Source organism: Myodes glareolus, chromosome 13 (genome assembly GCF_982192425.1).
Source record: "Myodes glareolus chromosome 13, mMyoGla1.1, whole genome shotgun sequence".
Taxonomy (NCBI): domain Eukaryota; kingdom Metazoa; phylum Chordata; class Mammalia; order Rodentia; family Cricetidae; genus Myodes; species Myodes glareolus.
In genome coordinates, this window is record NC_142038.1 from 21,285,626 (window position 1) to 21,307,030 (window position 21,405).

General features: G+C 45.9%; 1 protein-coding gene across 2 annotated transcripts in view; it reads right to left on the reverse strand.

Annotated features, from left to right (window-relative positions):
- Positions 1–21,405, reverse strand: part of Gnal (G protein subunit alpha L) — a 122,096-nt gene that overhangs the window by 72,555 nt on the left and 28,136 nt on the right. The window contains exons 1-4 of one of the 2 annotated variants that reach the window (XM_087895959.1): positions 17,058–17,292; positions 16,721–16,793; positions 15,706–15,760; positions 15,441–15,560 (exon numbers count right to left, since the gene is read on the reverse strand). In XM_087895959.1, coding sequence (XP_087752085.1) covers positions 15,441–15,560; positions 15,706–15,760; positions 16,721–16,793; positions 17,058–17,202 — 393 coding nt within the window. In that variant the 5' untranslated portion in view covers positions 17,203–17,292. Of the gene's footprint in view, positions 1–15,440; positions 15,561–15,705; positions 15,761–16,720; positions 16,794–17,057; positions 17,293–21,405 lie in introns of those variants that run through there. The other variant, XM_087895958.1, reaches the window with a different exon arrangement.

A 21,405-nucleotide genomic window follows, 5' to 3' on the forward strand; every position in this document is an offset into this window, starting at 1 on the left:
AGCTGCTGACTGTGGGAGACGGCACGGATAAATAACAATGAATGAATGATGTGACCCCTGTGTAGGGATGGCCTTTGCCAGATCAGCAGGCATCTCAGAAGATGAGAGGCTACCAAGCCGATCAATGCACAGTTGTTGGACTTAACTCTGGCACCAATACCCCTCCCATCAGACCTAGAGAGCCCATCTTCCTGCAGATTTCATACATTTTTGAGTTTTTAAACAAAACTGTGACGGTCTGGAGAGAATGCTCAGTCATTAAGAGCATTTACAGCTCTTGAAGAGGATCCAGATTTGATTCCCAGAACCCACATGGTGGTTGCAAGTTACCCAAAACACCAGTTCCAGAGGATCCAACGTCCTCTTCTGACCTCCAGGAGATGTGCCCCTAGGCTGAAAGTTTCCTAGGACTTTTTCAGTTCTGATGTGCATTTTATGCTTATGGTAAACTCATGTGCAGCATAAGGGCAAATGCATCAACAAGGACTGTGCATTGATGGTGGTCTCCTGAGACTACAGTGGGGTGCTGGGATAGAGCTCAGGAGGCCGAGTACTTAGCACATATAAAGTCCTGCGTTTGATTCTCAGCAAAGCACAAACTGGAGGTGGTGGCATACACCTGTAATCCTCACACTGGGGAGGAGGAGGCAGGAGGACCAGAAATTCAAGGTCATCATTGGCTACCCAGTTAGTCTGAGGTCTGCCTGGGCTGCAGGAGATCCCACCTCAAAAACAAACAACCTGGGTGTGGTGACCCACACCTTTAATCCCAGCACTCAGGAGGCTGGGGCAGGAGGATCTCTGAGAGTTTGAGGCCAGCCTGGTCTACAGAGTGAGTTCTAGGATAGCCAAGGATACAGAGGAACCCTGTCTTGAAAAACCAAACCCAAGCCAAAACAAACAGTCAAATGATTACAATGGACCTGAATAATTTCCAAGAAGCAATAAAGTCACCTAAGGCTATAGCCCAATGCATTGTCTGTGTTCATGGCGGTGCCATTATAAACAAGCAGCTGTACTGTTGGCCACAGTGCAGAGTGGTATATGCCACTAGGGACAGTCACTGGTGATGCTATTGGTTCCTTTTCTCACGCGGAGTTCACCTTGGTGGCTGACCCGCACCATCTCAGTTTTTTGTAAGCTCATACTGTGATGTCGGCACACCCAGCAAACAGCTTAGCAATGCACGTCTCTGAACAAGGTCTGTCTTTAAATGGCACATGACTATGGTTTTCTTCACGGCTCTTCATTTCTAACGTGATACAGGGATGGAGCGTGCTCATAGCCTTTGCTAGCACAGCGAAGAGACAGGCTGGCGCCAACTCTACGATATGAGGGCAGGTAGTTCACTTATCTTTTTCATCTGTTTCACAAGAACTACCACAGGCTCCTTCACAGGTGTGTGTGTGTGTTCACCTATGTATGTGACACTCAGTAACCCATGTAACGCTTCAGAATAGCAAGTACTGCACAACGAAGTACTACCCACTCAATGACTATTCAAACTTGTAGTCTAAAAATAGCCTCATAAATGAAAGCTTGTATGTGCACAGGCAACGACATGGGACTTGGAGCCTAACTCATTGGACCAACCGTTCTCTTTCTTCCCTCCCTCTATCTTGCAAATTGAATTTCTCTTGGGGGTTATCAATGCCCAGAATAAAGGACTCTAATCAGGTCTCCCCGAGCCGCTGGTTTAAGGTTGGGAAATGCCACCCAGTGACCTTTCAAGTGTCTTGTTTGAGTAAACTGGAATCAAGAGCCACAGCTGGTCAAGGAGGAGCCCCCTGGGCTCCACTGAGACCAGGCTACTTGGTCAGTCAGCTACAGGAAGCATTGTATTTCAGAAGAGACAGCCATGAAAGAGGGCAAGGCTATGGAGACCCCCCCTCCGCCCACCCTCACCTACACTGCTCCTGAGGCGAGATGAAGGACCACATTCACAGACTAAGTGATCACAAGAAATCAGAAACGTCTACCAACCTAAACTCTGAAAATAAAAATCAAAATAAGGGAGAGTGAGGTGGGTTGGACAAAGTTCCAGTTGCTAGGGGTGCCACAGGGAGCCAGGGAGGCTATCTGGCAATATGCAGGCACGTTCTGGGGTCAGATGGCCTGGGCTCAAATTCTGGACACTCCTACCCAGCCCCGTGACCTGGGGGTAGTCAACAGCTCTCTCTGCATTGTTTTCTCATGTGTGGATTGCTGTAAGTCTACAACTCAGGACGGGTCTCTGGATGCAATCCTATGTGGGCATCTGCCCTTACTGTCAATATCAGACCGCGGTACCAACATCACTAAAGCACCCAAAACAGGAAGAGTAAACAGTGTTTTTCTTTATGTTCTTATTGAAACTATATAATTTATTTCAGACTGAACTGTTTTCTGCCAAGTAGAGTATTTTGACTATTTTTATGCCCCTCCAAGCCTTGAAAGGCCACAGAAGGTGGAGTGTCCGCCAGAACATCAAAGACAGACAATGTATTAGGGAAAACCTTGCTCTTGGGCCATCCCAAGAAGCATGTGTCACACTGGGTGTGTGGTTTCTAGCCACCTCTTGGTGGAGGTATCTGATGCAGGAGTTACAGGCTGCTGTCTAATCTTCAGGGCAGCCCACACTGCTTACTTTGGGGGATCTAGTGGAGATGTAAGAGCTCCCCTGATTTTGTAGTGAGAGAGGGCCCACAAGCCTCTGGGAACCAGCCAGGCTCTTTACATGTTCCCAACAGAACACGCTTGAGAGCAAAACTCCTAAATGGAGTGTCCAAAGCTTAGCCCTTAGCAACACCTTGAAAGGTAAACCACACACACACACACACACACACACACACACGTCATCAATATTATAAGCAATACACAGACTCAATATTGTACATCAATATTGGCTAACAGGGAGCTTATACACACTGAATGTCTGCAGTGTGCCAGGCACAGCCACATACTTCGGACAAAAAAGCATTTGAGAGGCATTATATTTAGTACGCCCATTTTACAGATGAGGATATTGAGTTAAGAGATGCCAGTGACCAAGCTTACAGAGACGGGATAAACTGTGATATCTGTACTGTACTGACTGATGTTGGCTGTTCCTGCTACCAAGATTACTTAGGTACAATTTTATTAGGTCTACATGTACAGCTGTTGTTAGTTTGCGGGAGTATTATTTACTTATTTATTTATTTATTTATTTAATTTATTTATTTTTCTGTGACTAGGGTCTGAGAAAGTTCCCCTTGAAAGTGTCCCTTAGCAGGTGTGCCGGCCTATTCCTCCCCCAATTTTGTCATTCCTGATCCCGCCCCATCCCGCTGAGTTTTTGCTTTGTCAAAGAGCCAGCCTTGCCTTACCCTAGGACAGCCCCAGTGGCTGCTCCCCAGAGGCTTAGCTTCTGTCACAGTGTGCTGGGACTATTCAAACTCTGTATGTGCTGCCAGGATACTGTTTTTTTTCATGGGTTCATAATCCAGACAGCACCTGACACAAATTCCATCATCATCTTGAAAAACATGACCACCCAGAAAGCACTGGTAGTGCCCACTGAAACACATTTATCTCCACGCACAGAAATCTAAATATGATGCGATGTGACCACTTACTACTTTATTTCTTTTCTGTGTCGAGGCGTGAACATACTTCACACACTCTAAGCAAGCACTCTCCCGTAGTGTATACCCCAGCAAGTATAAGGTTTAGCTCGAGAAATAAGAAACACTGATGATAAATTTTACTGGCTTGGTTCTCCCAGGCACTTACCAATGCCAGGAAGTGTTGTTTTAGCGCCTTTGGTTGTAAATTACGTAGTTTAATGAGACTAATAAAGACACACCCTTGAGGAACATTAAAAAAACATAAGAAGTTTAAAAAATAAATACCTTGGGATGGGGGTGTAGGTCAGTGGTAGAGTGCCCTCTAAATACGCACAGGGCCCTGGTTCCCTCTCCAGCATTGTGTGTAGAGCACCAGGACATTTAGATAATGTTGAGAAGCCTAGGTGAAGAGTATAGGCTTGGAAGGACCGCTGAGGAGTCTTCACTACGTTCTCAAATGAAGTGACTCCTTCTAGTCCCACAGGAGCTACTTTGTAGGTTGGTGGCACAGGGTAAAGACAAAAGTTCAAGTAACAACTGTCATTTTTCTAAGAACAGGTTAGCTAAAATGTTCTCTCTTAATTAGGACTCCACAGCTGGTCGGAGTGGAAACACAGTTGCTAAAACTCTCCTATTCTCTGCCTGTGGCAGCGGAAGGGCAGAAAAATCAAGAGAAAGTCTGGTCCCCCTTTTCAGGGACGAGTTGGACCTTTCTGAGGTGAACACAGTCGTCATTTTTCTTAGGAACTTTTTGAGGAATGGTCATGGGACAAAGCAAGGCATCTTGGGAACATCTTTAAAACACTCCCCACATGTTCAGTACTATGTGTGTGTGACTCAGCCTCTGTCCAGGCACATACATGCTATAGACATGCATGCCACTAAAGGGGGTAATATGTAAGATTGTGGTAAAGTTTATTCTAAAAACTTCAACTTGGGATGAGAACATTTAATGGGAGAGAAATATAAAGCAGCCAATATTCATTTATCTTTCTTTATCTCAATGTGTATGCTTTATAAAATAAAATACATCTAATACGATGTGCCTGAGTGTATTTTCACTAATAATGTTCCTTCCCTTTTCTTTTCTTTCTTTTCCTTTTCTTTTTTGAGACAGAGTCTCTAGGTAGTCCTGGCTGTCTTAAATTTTTCTTTGTAGACCAGGCTGACCTTGAACTCACAGAGAGTCACCTGTCTCTGCCTCTGAGTGCTGGAATCAAAGGTGTGTGCCACCATGCTGGCCCCACATAGATTTTTTTTTTAATTCAAAAGTGATATGAGTACACTATAGGTTTGCAGTGTGGTCACTTGGGACAGAAAGGCAAAATATATTGAGAAGGAAACCTGTAGAAACCTGGACTCACCAGGTCAGGACATTGTTCCCATCACAAGTCAAGATTGCCTAGCCTAGTAGATTCATCCCTTTGATCTGGGGGAATGGTGAGCTTTGATGAGAACTCAACCTGAGTTCTATACACTGCTCAGCCTGAGTTCTATACACTGCTCAGCCTGAGTTCTATACACTGCTCAGCCTGAGTTCTATACACTGCTCAGCCTGAGTTCTATACACTGCTCAGCCTGAGTTCTATACACTGCTCAGCCTGAGTTCTATATACTGCTCAGCCTGAGTTCTATACACTGCTCAGCCTGAGTTCTATACACTGCTCAGCCTGAGTTCTACACACTTCTCTGCATGAACCCCACATCTACACACTTCTATGGTATGTGACTGTCAATGTACTGCATACCATATGATTACTTAGTGTCAGTAAGGCCAGGCATGTTGGCATACACCTTTAATCCCAGCACTTGGGAGGCAGAGGCAGGAGAATCTCTATGAGATCAAGGCCAGCCTGGTCTACAAAGCAAGTTCCAGGACAGCCAGGGCTGTTACACAGAGAAACCCTGTCTCAAAAAACCCAAAAAATCAAACCAAACCAACCAACCAACCGACCTCCCAAACCAAAAGAAACAAAAGCCAAAAACCAAAAATTCAGGTGGGCTTGGCAGTTCACATCCCATCTCTCTGAGACTCAGCTTTTTTTTTTTTTTTTTTTTTTTTTTTGTCTGCCTCTGACTCTAGCGGAAGTGGGGTCCTTTCTTCACAGCCCAGTCTTCCTCACTGTTCTGCTGGTGAAATTTTCTCAGCTAGGAAATGCTTTCCACAGGTGCTGTCTGTCATGAAGCCTTTGCTCTGAGGCCATGTCCTCATGAACAGTCGCTGGCAGGCGACTGTGAAGAAGCTGCTACCCAATCACGCTAGCCTCACTGTTCATTGTTTCAGATTACACATTGTTATGTTCCTAACAAGCCGCTTCTTCACCGAGCCAAGCATCTGCAGAATACTTATCCTCTCTTGGGTGACTCCTGGTCCCAAGCACAATACAGAGTAGAGTACAGAGAAGATGAACACTGGCTTTAGCATAGTTGCTGAGCATAAACAAAGCAAAGACAGCTACCTCACGCCTCAATGTTGGTATAGTGAGGAACTCAACGTGGTTAAGACTGACCTGCAAAAATTAGGGGGTAGTATACAAACAAAATACTTTACACTACACCAAACAAATCTGTTTCCTAAGAAAGACTAGCCTTGCTAATTGGAGAGATTTAAAATGGGGGCAGGCAATCTGTTTCCTTAGACTTTTGATCATTTGGCATTAGCTGAGCACTTGTTAGCGGTCAAAGTCATTAAATCGGTGAGTGAATAAGGACAGCTGTGTAGCAGGCGAAGGCAGTGGTGGAAGCCTTGGCTTTTCATAATAAACGGCAGGTGAGCCAGGCTTTCGAGAAGCGCTAGCAAGACCTGTGGGGAGGAGGGTTAAGTGTCAGAGGTTAAGAAGAAAGCAAGGGCCAGGCCACAGTGGTACAGGCCTTTACTCCCAGCACTTGGGAGGCAGAGGTAGGTGGATCTCTGTGAGTTCAAGACCAGCCTGGTTACAGAGTGCGTTCCAGGACAGCCAGGGCTGCTACACAGAGAAACCCTGCCTTGAAACCTCCACCCCCTCCCCCACAGAAAAAAGAAGGAGGAGGAAGGAGGAAGAGAAGAAAGCAAGGGAGCACATGGGGGGTGGGCAGGGACTTGCTCTGGGGTAGAGATGGAAGATGGGGCTGTGAAACAGACTTAGCCTGCCACTGATATATGTGAAATAGCAATGGTGAACGTGTAGCTGATAAGATCACTATATATTTTCCTAACTAAGCACTCTGGCATTTTGTCTCAGCCCCCAGAAAGTTTCTATACAGTTCACCTCAGTGTCAAGTTTTACTGATAAACACTCACTTGGTAATTCAGGCTAGACAATTTTTATACTAAGAAAATTAACTGCAATTTGTATCTACACTTTATGAGATTCTTCTTTGAGGTAAAAGTGTGTTAGGAGTTGAGGGTTTGGCTCAGCGGTAGAATACTTTTTAGGGTGCTGTGCTTAAGCCCTGGCTTAGAGCCAGCATGAGGGAAAAAAAATGCCCATTAAGAGGCTTGTTCCTCGGACACTCTGCAACCATGATGCATTGACCACTGTGTTGATTGACAGGTTACATGCTGCATATGGGCGGGAATCTGGGGGGAAGGCCACATGAGAGAATTCTTAAATCTTTTAGGTTTTATTTCACACACAAATATGTCCTCAACAAGCAACCACAAACATAAAAAGGAAACTGCTTGGCGTAGAGAGAATATCAATCAGAAAGCTTCATTAGTTTAGCCCACAGGCCTTAACATAATAAAAGTGAACAATTATATTAAAAGGTGAAGAATCGAACTCCACACCTTCATGGATGACATTCCTACGTGTACTGATTAGGTTTTTGCCAACTTGACACTGACTAGAGCCGTTTGAGGAAAAGGGAACTTCAGTCGAGGAATTGCCACGATCACAGGGACCTGTCAGCCATTTTCCTGATTGATGCTGACGAGGGTGGCCACGCCCACTGTGCGCGGTGCCACCCCAGGAACGTGGTCTCGGGTTTGATGAGAGAGCAGGGTGAGTAAGCCATGGATAAGCCAATAATCAAAGTTCTTCCATGCTATCTTCTCCATTTCCTGCTCCCAGCTTCCTGCCTAAACTTCTCTGGATGATGAATTCTAACCTGGAGGTCAGATAAACGCCTTCTTCCCCACGCCACTTTTGGTCAGGGTTTTATCATGGCACCAGAGAAGCAAGCTAGGACACTGTGCAAAATCAAAAACAATTTTACAAAAGTCACAGTGCTTGAAGAATCCTCTTAGGAGCATCCCTATTATTCTGCCTCATCAAGCCTTGGTGTGCATTTCTCGCAAGCCACAAGTGTTGACTCATTAAAGCTTCATTTGGCATAAGAATAGCCGACTTAACTGTTCCTTCTGCCATTCCCCAAAGAGACAGCTGAAAAGTTCAAAATATTTCCTCTCAGTTACATAAAGCTAGTGCCGACAAGGACTAAGATGTTTGCCAAGGTGCCTGCTCCCAGGGCTTTCCTTCCCCTCCTAAGCCCAGAAGTTAGCTTCTAAGACGTGCTAACCAGAGGTGAGCCTGATACCAGAAGTCTTTTTGTTCAAGTCTATTCGTAAAACTTGAGATTTCAATGGCATCCTATCCAAGGAATTAAAAGAAATCATTGCCTTAATTTGTCTCTTAAAATTAATTTTTTTCTAAGCACAAACCCTTTAGATAAAAATCACATAACTCAACTCTTAGGGTTTTTTTTTAATTATTATTTTATTTTTTTTATCCTGGCATGATACTTAGGAGAAGTAGATGGGAGTTGGCTTCCAAAATGTTCTTTATTCCCTTAGTAATGGATAAGTTAAATCTAGGATACTCCTGTAAATTCATAAATATCCCATTTTTAACTTTTTCCTTTCCTTTCCTTTTCGAGACAAAGTCTTACTATATAACTGTGGTTGGCTTGGAAACCACTATGTAGACCAGGCTAGCCTCAGATTCACTGAGATATGTCTACCTCTGCTTTCTGAGTGCTGAGATTAGAGGTGTGCACCACCATGCCCGGCTGCCTTGTTCTTACACAAATGTTCCTATGATAGTTTCAGGGCACCAGTCCATCTAAGTCACAGTAAACAGTGGCTTTTCCTCTGAGGTACATACAACAACATGTGTTATCATGTGTGAAACAGATTGGTCTCCATTCTGTCTTATTTTCTTTACAGTATTTACTGTATCCAGAGTGTTTGGGATCAAACCCAAGGCCTTACTTAAGCAGAACAAAGGCTTTACTTCTGAGCCGATTCTAGAGACTCCCGCAACTGTCTTCCCTCTTAAGTATTTACTGTGATTCAAGGTTACCATTGTGCTAAAGCTGGCAAGGGAACATTTTGATAAGGACGGGGATGCACACCTGCACACATACACAGAAATACCTAGGAGGCATTTCTGAAACTCACTTTTGAATTACCAAGGGAACATGGTTCATCCTTCCTTCAGATTTGACATCAATCCTATGAGACCCAGGAGAAGTTTCTTGGTAGAAGAAATGCCCCTTTCCTCATGCCAACCTCTCAGAACACCAGTCCCTGGCAGACCTGAAAGTGTGTTGAATTTCCAGAACCATTTCTCCAAATAGAACCTTCTTCCCTTCTGATGAGAATCACTGTGAAGCTCTCGATAGTCCAAGGAGGAAGCCCAGCCCCGTAGTTGGCACAAGCGGCCTGTGTCTGCCCTCTTCCTGGCTGTGGTTAATGCCCTCAGGCTCAGGCGTACCTCTGGGTCTCTTCTCTGTCCATCGGTGCAGAGATTACAGGTGGCAGGGATTCCTTCCTTCCTCCTCACCCCAGGAGGAAGGTGTCCTTCACGTGTTCCTAATACCTGGGAACCACCCATGCTCGCCACACCCCAACATCTGAGACAGGAAAGCATGGCCTCTGTTCATCTCGGCACCCCCAGGCTTTGCTAAAACATCATCGAAGAAGCAAGCTCAGCCCATGTGACCCCTGCTTTCACCTTCCTACCCAGTGTTTAGGGTAGAACCATGGCCCCTCAGCACCAATCCCCACTTGCTGGCCAAACAGACTTCTTCCACGATGGTCAAGCGGCACATGTTCTACAGATGACTAGAGAAACCTTACCAGGGTGCCAGGGGCTCTCTTCAGTCCCCAAATTCTTTACCTCTGCTCTTGTTCCTTCTGTTGGAGCTGTCAGTTAGACATCCCTATGGTCTCACCCTCAACACACACCATTGATTTTATTTTAAAGTATGATTCCTATTATTTTTATTATGGAATTAATATAGCTGTCCTAGGCCCAAGAAGTGTTTTGCCATTTCTTTTTCTTTTTCTTTATTTTATTTTTTTTTCGAGACAAGGTTTCTCTTTAGCTTTGGTGCCTGTCCTGGAACTCTCTGTAGACCAGGCTGGCCTCGAACTCACAGAGATCCTCCTGTCTCCGCCCCCCGAGTGCTGGGATTAAAGTCATGCACCACTACTGCCCAGCTTGTTTTGTCATTTCATCAAACCCCAGAAATAAGAAAAAAAAATCGGAGGTTCAAATTTAGAGAAAACTTGTCATTATTTGATTTGATTTAATTTGATTGAGATAGTGTCCAGATTGGTCTCACACTCAAGAGCCCTTCTTTCATCCCTCCTCCCGAGTCTCAGTCCCTTTTAGGAGGATCTTTTTCTAGAACTTTTCAGAAAACCAGAGACCATACTCTAGGCTAGCCAAAACAGTTTATTACAAAAATTCTAAACTGAACTGACAAAGAACCCGTTCCTCAAAATGTTCCACCTGGAGTTGCACCCAGGCTGTGGTTCAGGAGACCCTCACCTTTCGCTGGACACATGGGAAATCCCAGGGTGAGTTAGCCAGGACTTGTGAAACCCTGTGTGAAAACATGGACAAGGCACTCCACCTCATCGGACAATATTTTAGTTAAAATATTTTAATTAAAAATAAAGTTAAGCAACAGCAATAACAGAAAGCCCACCAGATCCAGCAAGGCCTGGCTAGTTCCGCACAGCTTTGTGAAGCTGCAAGCTCAGGCACCAGGAGGGAGGTGAGCAGAAGGAGGCACAGAGGACTGACAGTGTTCGTAAAAATCGAGGTGAAGGTGCTGGCACAGAGCTCAGTTGGTGGGGTGCTTGCTTAGTGTGCATGAGCTTCTGGGTATGACCCCCAGCATTCCATAATCAACATGCTGGCACCACCTATAACCCACAAACTCAGCAGGTGGAGGTGGGAAATCAGAAATTCAAGGTCATCCTTGGCTATATATAGAGTTTGAGACCAGCCTGAGCTATATGAGACTCTACTTCAAATAGAACAAATCCATTTCCCAAAGAAAGAAATTAAGAAAAAGGGGAAATAAAAATGTGAAAATAACGTAGTAGGGGTGGGGCCTAAGGTCTTGAGGTGGGCAGCTGGTGACAGACCCAGAGATGAAGCCAATCAGCCAGAGAGTACCTGAAACACTCTCCCCATGAAATACGTCTTCAGAGATGACACAGTGGTCAGAGGTCAGAGTTCCTTAGCTTATCTCCATGGTGATACTTAGGGGTGAGTTCCCTTAGGGGTGTTGTATTTAGGGGACACTGGTTCTTGGCATAGGACAAAAGAGACTGCTTGTGAATGTTGCCTAAGGTAGTGGGAGACAGCTCTGGGGTCTGTTAGTTGCCTATAAATTGAAGGAAGAGTTGACAGAGAATGGGTATCTACTCAGACCAGTAGGACCCCTGAGCTGACAACACAGAGTGGGGATGAGGACCACAACCTGAGTTAAAATCAGAGCACAGAGTACACCTGACCCTACTGGTTCTTCTCTCTCACAGAGTAAGGACACTCATCCTCAAGGTGTATCTCCCAAGAGCTGGTTTACCTCTCAGGCATCACATTAAATCTAATCCTGTTACAGCCACAAGAAGTAGCCTACAAGAGCCCCTCTTCTGCACTACTGAGAAATTACAGGCAGCAATGAAGTAATGGGGTCTCTCTGATTCACACGGCAAGCACTTGGTCTGGTCGGGGTCCGAGCACAGTGGGCCAGGTTTAATGCCCCTCATATAGCCTGCTCCCTCTACTGCTTCCTTCCTTCCAAGTAAGAATGCAGAGATGCTCCTCACTGACCATGCCTCAATCTCCTTGTCAGCATGGAAACAGGCAGACCCATAGTCCTTCACTGTTGTGGCTCCTGCAAGGCAGCCGTTCCCTCCCACCCAGCACAGGGAACAGCCAGTCCCTGAGAGTATCTCACAGAGTATTCTCCATTTATTCTTCACTTCCAACTACAGCTGAGATGAGAGTTCTTTTTCAGGTCATGCACAAAAGTCTTTAAGCATCTCAGTCCCCTAAGGAAAGTGAGTGTTTACCCTTTGCTCCACCAGCCTTGAAGTTTGGACAGGCAGTACTCATGTATGCTAGGCAAGCGCTCTGCCACTGAGCTACACCCTCAGGCCTCCTTCAGTTTCTTTTAAGACGGGCACATGGCTTCATCCGTTCAAAGAGAGGATGGAATAGCTACTTGAGAAATGATTTTCACTGCTGTATGCACAAGAATATTTCGTTAGTATCATGTGATATTCTAATCAGCCTGTCCGCTGGCATCTCACACTCCCTGCCCTGAATGGCACCAATACAAGAAGCTTATGTCATATTATAGGTGAATAGATATTCTGTGATGTTCTCGGTGTACACAACACATGGCAGAACTCTGTTATAAGCTGTGGGGAGGAGCAAAGTGGGAGGGAGGCCCCTTCCTCGGCTGGTCTTCAAAGGGTACAAGCAGCCACTGTGCAACATTTTTCTTTCTTTGCTAAAGAATACAGGTCACATGCATTGAGAAGTGATCATGGATCTTCGATTCTCAAATGAACTTCTCTGGAAACTGACTCCACATCATAATCCCCCTCCCACCTTCGCTTGTGCACCATGGTGTGAGCACTTCCCCATGTCTCATTTTTCCCGTCTCTCTCAATAAAATAAGATAAAGCATTTTTTAAACCTATCTAAGCCTTCTCTGCCCTGTTGGGTACTAGCTTCCTGGATTTTCTTAGAAGCAGCAAGCCACAGAAGGAGCCTACAGGATGCTTCTAGACCTTTCCGACTCTTCATTTCTCCCTCTTGACTTTTCCTCCCAGCAGAGCCCACGGAAGAAGACCCAGGATGTTCCTGCTGCCTCCATTTTTTTTGGTGAACATCCTCTTCTCAGCGTACCAGTTGCTTGTTGTCAAGGTCACTGCTGACCTTTGGGCTACAAAAGCCATGTTCCTTGAGTGCCTCCTTAGATTCACCTTCTCCACACTGCCCTGTGGTGGAGGTCTCTTTCAGTCTTGAATGGTTCTTCTCAGGCTCCCTCATCTCTGCTCTAATTTTCCTGACTTCACGCTGTTCTGCCATGGTATCCTAGACAACCTCTTAGCTACTTGGGACCTGGTGATCTACTTAGTGTTTCGCCAGAGTCTTCCTAATTGGCCCACCCCACCACACAACCGCTGTGCAGGAGACCCCAACATTCACCATCCTCACTCTAAGCCTGCAGTTCATGCCCTATGTGCCACACCTGAGTGTCTTAATGGTGATCTCCAGTGTCCCAGGAAAACAACACTCCTCGTTCCTTTCTCTTACCAACCTGTTTCTATTTTCTGTACAGAAATCCAGGCTCGATAACCACACGCAAAGATCAGACCATACGAATGATTCTATTTCCCAAATATATTCCAACCCAGGACCCTTTCATTGTCCCCACTGTCAGCACGCCACACCAAATCACCCCATCATCCCACGTCTGGATAATTTCAGCCAGCTCCAAAATGGCCATATAACCGCAACTCTTGCCTTCTACAATCCATTCTTCACGCCTGGCCCGCATCCTGCATAAAACACAATCCCACTTAGCACTCTCCAAATTCTTGCATACCAAAATGTGAGTAGTTTGAATGTGTCCAGGAACTATCAAATAAAGTCTACGAAGAGTGAGTGCATATTAAGAAATAGCATCTTCAGAAACAATGCTATCTATTAGTATTAAGTTCTTATTTATCTAAGTCTAGATTTTTTAAAAATAAATGAAGCCTGTCATTTTACATGAGCACAGACATGCAAAACCACAGAGCAGCTCCTGAAAGAGTTCGCCTCCACACTGCATGTATTTGTATTTGCTGGAATCAAATCCTCTTTTACCTAATGGATAACTAAATGTGGCTTATGATAATGATCTTATAAAAATATATGTATGCGTAGCAAATGGTTCCTCAAGTTTTGTCTTTATTAAAATATGTAAGATTGAGCTCTAAAGTCACGTCTCCAATGCCTGAGACGGCACAGGAGAGATCTGGGTTTTCCGAATTTCAGATGGAAAGAATCATCCGAGAGAGCTCAGGGGCAGAAAGAGAACGATGCAGAGCTGAGCGGTCAGTCTTAACTGCGCACACGCCAGCATGGCATTTTAAAGGAAAATATAAGGACTTTTCTAATGACTTTGGGAAAACATCTGGGTCTGAGTGGGAAGACCGCTCTTCACTTGAACCAAGACTAATTTTACGTGCCATCCCCAATGCCGAAAACACCGCAGAGAGCATAGCAGAGGTCCCGCGGCTGGAACCAGGAGGCTTCCTGGTGTGGCAGAAGCACCTGGCTACTTTTCGCCCATCTTACCATCTCCTTACCCCATTTCCAGCCACCCATAAGCAAAGACACAGCTGGGAACCAATGTGCCTTGTGCCAGATGTCAAATTTCTTTTACTTATGGACTTTGTTACTCTGAACTCCTTTTCAGAAACTGCACAGATAGTTCTGGCTATATTGGGATGTTTATGCTTATCAGAAGCAAAAAACTTACTAAAGGATGAATATATAAGCTCTTTAGAAGGACATTGTTAGCCAGGCAGTGGTGGCACACGCCTTTAACCTCAGCACTCCGGAGGCAGAGACAGGCGGATCTCTGTGAGTTCAAGGCCAGCCTGGTCTACAAGGCGAGTTTTAGGATAGTCAGAGCAATGCAGAGAGACCCTGTCTCAAAAAAAATGTTTTTTATTCATTAACCTGATATGGAATCCACAGGATGGCATTTTATGAGGGGCAGGGAAGGGAGCAGCAGGGGCACCAGGCCTTTATGTTAGAGCAGGGCAAGGCCTGTTTACACAGTGGATGCTGCACTTGGAGGAGATGCCTGCAAGCCACCTGCCAGGCAGCAAAAGCTCTGAAATACGATACTGACAGGTATATGCATGTGCATATGCATATAAACATGTACATACACTCTGGTTATAACTGGGACAAACATGATTCTCCCAGAAAGCTTAGTATACAGTTTGATTCAAATCTGCCACATCAAACCCTCAAAGTTAAAGAAGTGCAAATCCAACAAGAAACAACTCACACTGGTTGCGCTCGCTCATGCTCACGTTCCAGCACAGGCAAGGCTGACACAGGAGTGATGGGTAGCAGCTGACAGTGAGAAGGATGTAAACCACACTGTATCTTGCTTGATACAACACACAGAATGCTGGACCGTTCCTTACAACATGTACTTTCTTATCTCGTGATCAGATGGACACGGAGCCTAAGAACAACTGAATTCTGTTTCTTATCTTCTGTTATTCCCACAGAGGTAGTAGTTACACACCATAAGCTTTTCTCGGCTCATATAATTTATGTTTTTGTTATATGCAACAAGGCTTTAAAAACATACCAGAAAAGGCACTGCCAACGTTTCTGAGAGACAAACCATGTCCCTGATGGTGAGCCACCTAGATATCCATAAAGGCATTTCTAACAAACGCATTGTCTTGACCGCTTTTAACAAGCTCAAAAGAAGCATCTACAGGGCTAGATTTTAGAGACTCCACGCTGCTTTCCAGTAAAGCAACCTCATTCGAAATGGGTCCACCTCTCAGTATGGAAAATGTCCGAGGAAACGTTTTCTTACCTGGGAATATTCAAAGTCGGTGATAGGGGCTATGCTCTTGATATAATCAGACCGGAACTGGTTTTCAGGGTTGGCCAGTGGAACCGGAGGTATTATAGTACTCATTGCTGAAACGATTGTCTAAAATGGGATGAAGGGGGGAAATCAACAGAGAGATATAAAACGTAAGGGTCCCATGAAAGATGATCAGAAATACATACTTAGTTTACAGTCTGAGTCTAGCCTACTCAACATTCAGGTGAACAATTGTTATGGGAGGCCTTACCACGATAGCATCTTTGACATTTTTCCTGATGTCCAGAATTTTCTGCTTCTTTTCCCTGCGTTGAAAGAGGGTTGTTATTAATTTCATTCACAACAGAAACCAGTTAAGATTTTAAAACTTCCAGTAGACCGAGTTTCCCAGAGGTCAGTATCAACTGCAAGGCATCTGTTAAGCTTTATGTTCCTAAATGAAAACCCTGCCCCCGTTCCAATTTGTGCTCCAAGCAAAGGGAATATATTCTGCTTCAAACCCTACAGATTCAAACAAACATTAAAGTCATATAGTCACAATTATTGCGGATCTCGCACACAAAAACGGCTAGTTATAATCAAACCTATTCCTGATAGTTACAAACTGAAGTAGATGTAAGTGGGCTGTACTATAGAGAAAGGGTGTATTGAGATATAGTTAGGCTTTGTATAAGTGGTTCTGTATTGGTGGATTCAATCAACTGAAGACCAAAAAAAGGTTTGACAAAACAACAACAACAAAAACAACCCCAAAAACCAAAAAATCTGTATTTGCACTGAATGCGTACAGGCATTTTCCCCCTTGTGACTGTTTCCTAAACCACCCAACAAGATACATTCAGTTTTTTATTATCACGTTGCAGTAGGTACCATGAATCATCCAGAGGAGATATGAAGCAAATGGAAGGCTATTCATAGGTATTTTGCAACTACTACACCATTTTGTGCAACAGATTCCAATATGCTTGGGTCTTGAGAGCCCCCTCTTCCCCGGATCCTAAGGGATAAAGGATCAATGTGTTGGTTCAGCACCATGCCAGTATTAGAGACCAGTTCCCCTAAGAATCCTAACAAATTGTATTTTGGCAAGCTGTTTTCTTTTTAAACTAGACATCGCCAAAGAAGGATTGCCTAAATGGAACAAACTCTATGCTAGATTTCTACTTCATCACCACCCCAGTCAAAACTGCGTGAAGAAAGCACTTCTGAGAAAAGATGTGGTTGATACAGAATTTAGAAACCAAATCCAAACTGGGTGTTCTTACTCGGGGTTGAAGCCGTTGACATGCAGGATCCTCATCTGTTTGACGATAGTGCTTTTCCCGGACTCACCAGCCCCTGCGGACAAACAGAAAGAAGGTGGTCATCCATGTCCTCCTATCGGGCCAGGACCATACCTGTCGCTACCCAACGTGTTCTTCCTTTACGTGGGGTCTTTCGAGTACAAAGCAGATGTGGCTATAGTAGTTCGCCCTAGCCAAGTTCCAGCGCCTGGTGGTGCGCAGTCTGGTTTGCCTGTGCCAGTGACTGTGAGCCCGGGACTGTGCACTTCAGGATGTTGGGAACTGCCGGGGTCAGAGCGACCATGCACCCTGGCCTTACCCAGAAGCAGCAGGCGGTGAGTCGCTTTGTAAGCCAGTCGCTCTTTCTGCAACTGTTTCTCGATCTTTTTGTTGGCCTCGCGGCGTTCTTTTTCATCCACACCCTGATCTTCCGCGGTCTTGCTGCTGTTGCCCAAACACCCCATTCCTGCTGACTCGCACTCCCGTTAGGCAAGTAGGAAGACGCACGAGAGCCAGAGAGAACCCAAGATGTGCGCTCCCGCGGACGGCTTCTCCACTCTCCGAAGCTGAAAGAGATGGCCTGGTCTCCCGGGGATCTGGGATCACACCGGCTTCTCCCTTCTCTGCCCACACTGCAGGCTCCCGGCTAACCAAAGGCGCCGGGAGGCAGTCACGCCCAGGGAAACGCTCCTTAAAGGCAGGTCGTCTTAGGAACCTGCTGGGGAAACGGCTCGCGGAGCCCGGGGTGCCGGGCTCTGCTGGAGACGGCCGGGTGGCGCTGTGCCTGGGCTCCGCCTCCGCCTGGCTCAGCACCGCCCTATCGAGGTGCCAAGTTGGGAGGGGGGAGGCTGTGCGTAATCGAAAAGCCAGGTCTTGCCTGCGTAGTGGCTAAGCTCAGCACAAAGGGTCAGAGCTCGCACCAAAGGGTCCCCACAGGGCGACTGTGGCCACCTGCGAAGTTGGCTTGTTTCAAGTCTGACGTGATCACCCCCGAGGGTCCTACTCCCCTGGAAGGAGACGGAGGTGGGGTTGGGGTAGGAGTTGGTTTGGGAGCTCAAAGGGGCGCTTCCTTAACCTGGTGAGTCAGAGAAGGAACAGGGGTGCTTACACTCTGTCCCGTGTGTCTTCCTAGCACCCTGCACCCCAGGGCATCTGGGTACACACTTCTCGCTCTCCTCCGAAGCCTTCTAGCTCCTAGGTGAGCAGGGACTTAGAATCATGCATATTCTATCAGGGAGGAGGATCGCTAGCAGGCTAACAAGTCACATGGCTTTTGCTCTCTTTGGCTTCTAGACTATTCCAGCTCGCCCCCGCTACCACCTTTCCAGCCCATCTTTACCTCCAGCCCCCGTTTTCCTCTGCAGTTCTGTCGAATAGCTACATGGCTTTTCTAGAACACACCATGGCTTTGAATTTGACCTTAGAGCAGAGGCATGGATGAGGACAAGAGACTGGCACCTGCTGGTTCTTTATCGTGACTAAAAGTTAGAGCCCTTAGCTCTGTTAACCTCTACACTTCGTGTTTACAGTTCAAGTGCATGGGATGGGGAGGGCAAAAGAGGAGCCTGGGCGCAGGGACTGGACTCCAGCACTGAGACATGGAGGTGAAAAGAGTCCTAGAGACCATGAGAAGTTGATGGCCCCCAATTTGGTGACAATTAGGTACTGAGCACGAAGTCTCCAGACCCCACATTCCCCCCTGATGCCAGCATGACCTGGCCTGCGTCCCGGAGAGCAGACACCAACTGTGTCACTTTATCCCGCAGTCAGACCATGCCCTCTTGGTTCCTTCCCTTCTCTCTGTCTCTCTTCTGGTTCCCTCAGCTCTATCCACAGCTCCAATCTCTTTCTGTCTCTGTCTCTGTCTCTTTTCTGGTGGGGCCTGTTTTCCTAAAGCATGCAAACACACACCCACACTGCCCACTCCAAACTAAGACCTTCAGTCTCCCCTCCTTGGTTAAGCTAGTCTTCCATCTTTCAGGGACCCACTTCCACTCTCTCTCCTTCATCCTGAAAGTTCAACCCCTGGTACCCTGACAGTAGCCTGAGTTCCTAAAGTTCAACCCCTGGTACTCCGACAGTGGCCTGAGCTCCTACACTGAGAATATCAGGGCGTTTCTGGTCTCTGAAGTCTGATCCTCTCCTCGAACCTTGGCTTTTAGCTGCCACACACCACCTTTTGAGTTTTGCTCACCTTTTCTGCCTACTGGTTCTTGGCTCAGCCTTTCTCCCCAGACACACTTGCCTGTTGTGACTGCCCATACCTCCAAGTTGCTGCTTCCCCTGTTTCTAGGGATTTTCTAAACCACAAGGCACGTTTCGTTTTTTGTCTTGCAAGCACAAAAAAATTGCCGTGTCGTGCTGGATGTTTCCTAAACACGTGTCCTGTCTTCGAACACCCTGCTGCTGCTACTGTGGTCCTTGATCACCCATTCTCAGCACAATTACAGCAGTACAAGCCTGTTTCCATTGTCTGTATTCAAGTGCAGCCGGAACGATGTTGCCCTTACATTGCTATTCTATGTACCGCCTGCACACTCCTTCCCTGGTTCTTCTAGACTCTCCAGCAGCTTCTCTATTCTCCCTCACCCCTCCTTCCTAACCAGGTGGGTTCAGGAGCATTGTTGCTCTTCTCTTGGTGTGTGTGGAGAACTCCTGGTTACCCTCCTTGGCCTCACCATCTCCCTTGTAGACACGCTGTATTAGGGTTCTCTAGAGGGACAGAACTGACATAATGAATATATTGGAAAACGATGTATTAGGTCAGCTTACACGACCTGGTCTGGGTAGTTTGACAATGGCAGTCTGACAGTGAGAGGCTGAGAGGCTGAGAACCTGTTAGCTGCTCAGTCCATGAGCCTGGAGGTCTCAGCTGTGCCACTCACGTGCGAGAGACCTGGAGGATTCCTGGAGAGCTGCCGGGCTTCCATTTATTTTAGGAGACTGACAAAGCCCGTTCTAATAGCAAAGGAAAGCTGCAGGAGCAGGATAAATGAACTTGTCAGTGAGAGTGAAGACAAGCAGGTAAAAAGCAAAGCTTCCCCCCTTCCAGTCCTTTCATCTGAGCTGCCTCCTGTAGGTGCCGCCCACATTTGGGCTGGGTCTTCCCGCTTCAAACCCCGTGATTAAGGAAGTCCCTCACCGGGGTGGCCAATGGCTTGCTGTTTGAGTCGATTCTGGATCCAGGCAGGTGGACAACCGAAATTAGCCACCACACACCTAGAGACCCCCTTTCCCGTCTCCCAGAGCCCAGGCTTCTCCGTATCATCTGTCACACTGCACACAGTGGATTGCTTCCTGCCACACTGTAAGCACATTTGACCGTGGGTGCCATGAGGGCCAAGCTGGGCACCTTCTGCACCAGGACCCGCTGCAGTGTCTGAGCCACAGATTCACTGTGAATATTTGTTGAATGCGAGAAGAATTCACAACAGTCAGAGCCAATTCTGAGTCAAAACCTGGGCTGTTGTGACAGGGGTTTCGTGACCAACTTTTCAAATCATAAAATATTTCTCTAGTGTAGCATCTTATTGAAAAGAAGAATGCTTTTTCTAAATGACAAAAGTAACAACTTCTCTACATAGGTAGACGTAAACATACAGCACCACATTCCATTTTGAACTACATTAAAAGTTCTGGGTCTAGAGATGACTGTCTAGCACAGTTGCCACATTTGTGTGTGTGCCAACGCATGTATCGATCCAGGAGATACCATAGCTATTGGGGCAGGCAGAGAGGGAGGGTGAAATTAAAAGCACAGAATAGTGTGAGTAGATTTGTAAGGATTTGTCAATTTTAAAACGCCAAGACATTTATAAATTATTAAAAGAGATGGGAACTAAAGTTATGTCACAAAAAGTTATAAAGGGGGAATTAAGGTAGATACCCCAAACATATTTAAGATACTATGATACTCAGTTACTCTAAAAATAAAGCAAAAGTCATTTGATCAGATATATAAATTAGGGTTATAAAATTTAAGGATTAAATACACTGATGTAATGAAGAACCACACTGTACCCAGAAAGTTAGTAGATAATCAACATAATGATAACACATACATTGGAAAGGTAGCTCCTGGTTATTGAGTGATGGCTGGTACTGGCCTAAGTCCTGTCTCTAGGAAAAAATTTTACTGCAAAATATAGGAATTATTACCACCATCATTTTAAGTGCTCAGAGTGGTGACTTAAAAGGGTGACTGCTTGGCTCACATAGGCTCAGCACAACCTCTCATGGGTGCATCAGCACACTGTGCTAACCTGCAGACTCCATAGTCTAAATGGTGAGACTGCCTGCTTTGTTCAGTGATTTCAGTTTAAATGCGAGAAATGCAAAACCAGTCTCAGCCTGTTATAGGCAGGAGCTCAAGGGCTCCCCTTCTTCCCCTCCTCCCTTCCTTCTTCCTTTCCTTCAGAACCAAGCCTAGAGACTTGGGTATACAAGTGCTCTATTGCTAAGTGACATCCTTTGTCCCCAAACTTCAAAAGTTTTAAATCCAATATTCTGCCTTTTGCTCTTATGGCCTGGAAAATTGACCCTCATCATGTTTCCAAACTTTGAATCAGAATCCAGAATACCCATGGGCTCATCAGGAGCCACAGAGCAGAACTGTAGGGTAACCCAGAAAACTGATTTGCAGCTAGGGCAAGGAGAGCATCTGTTGC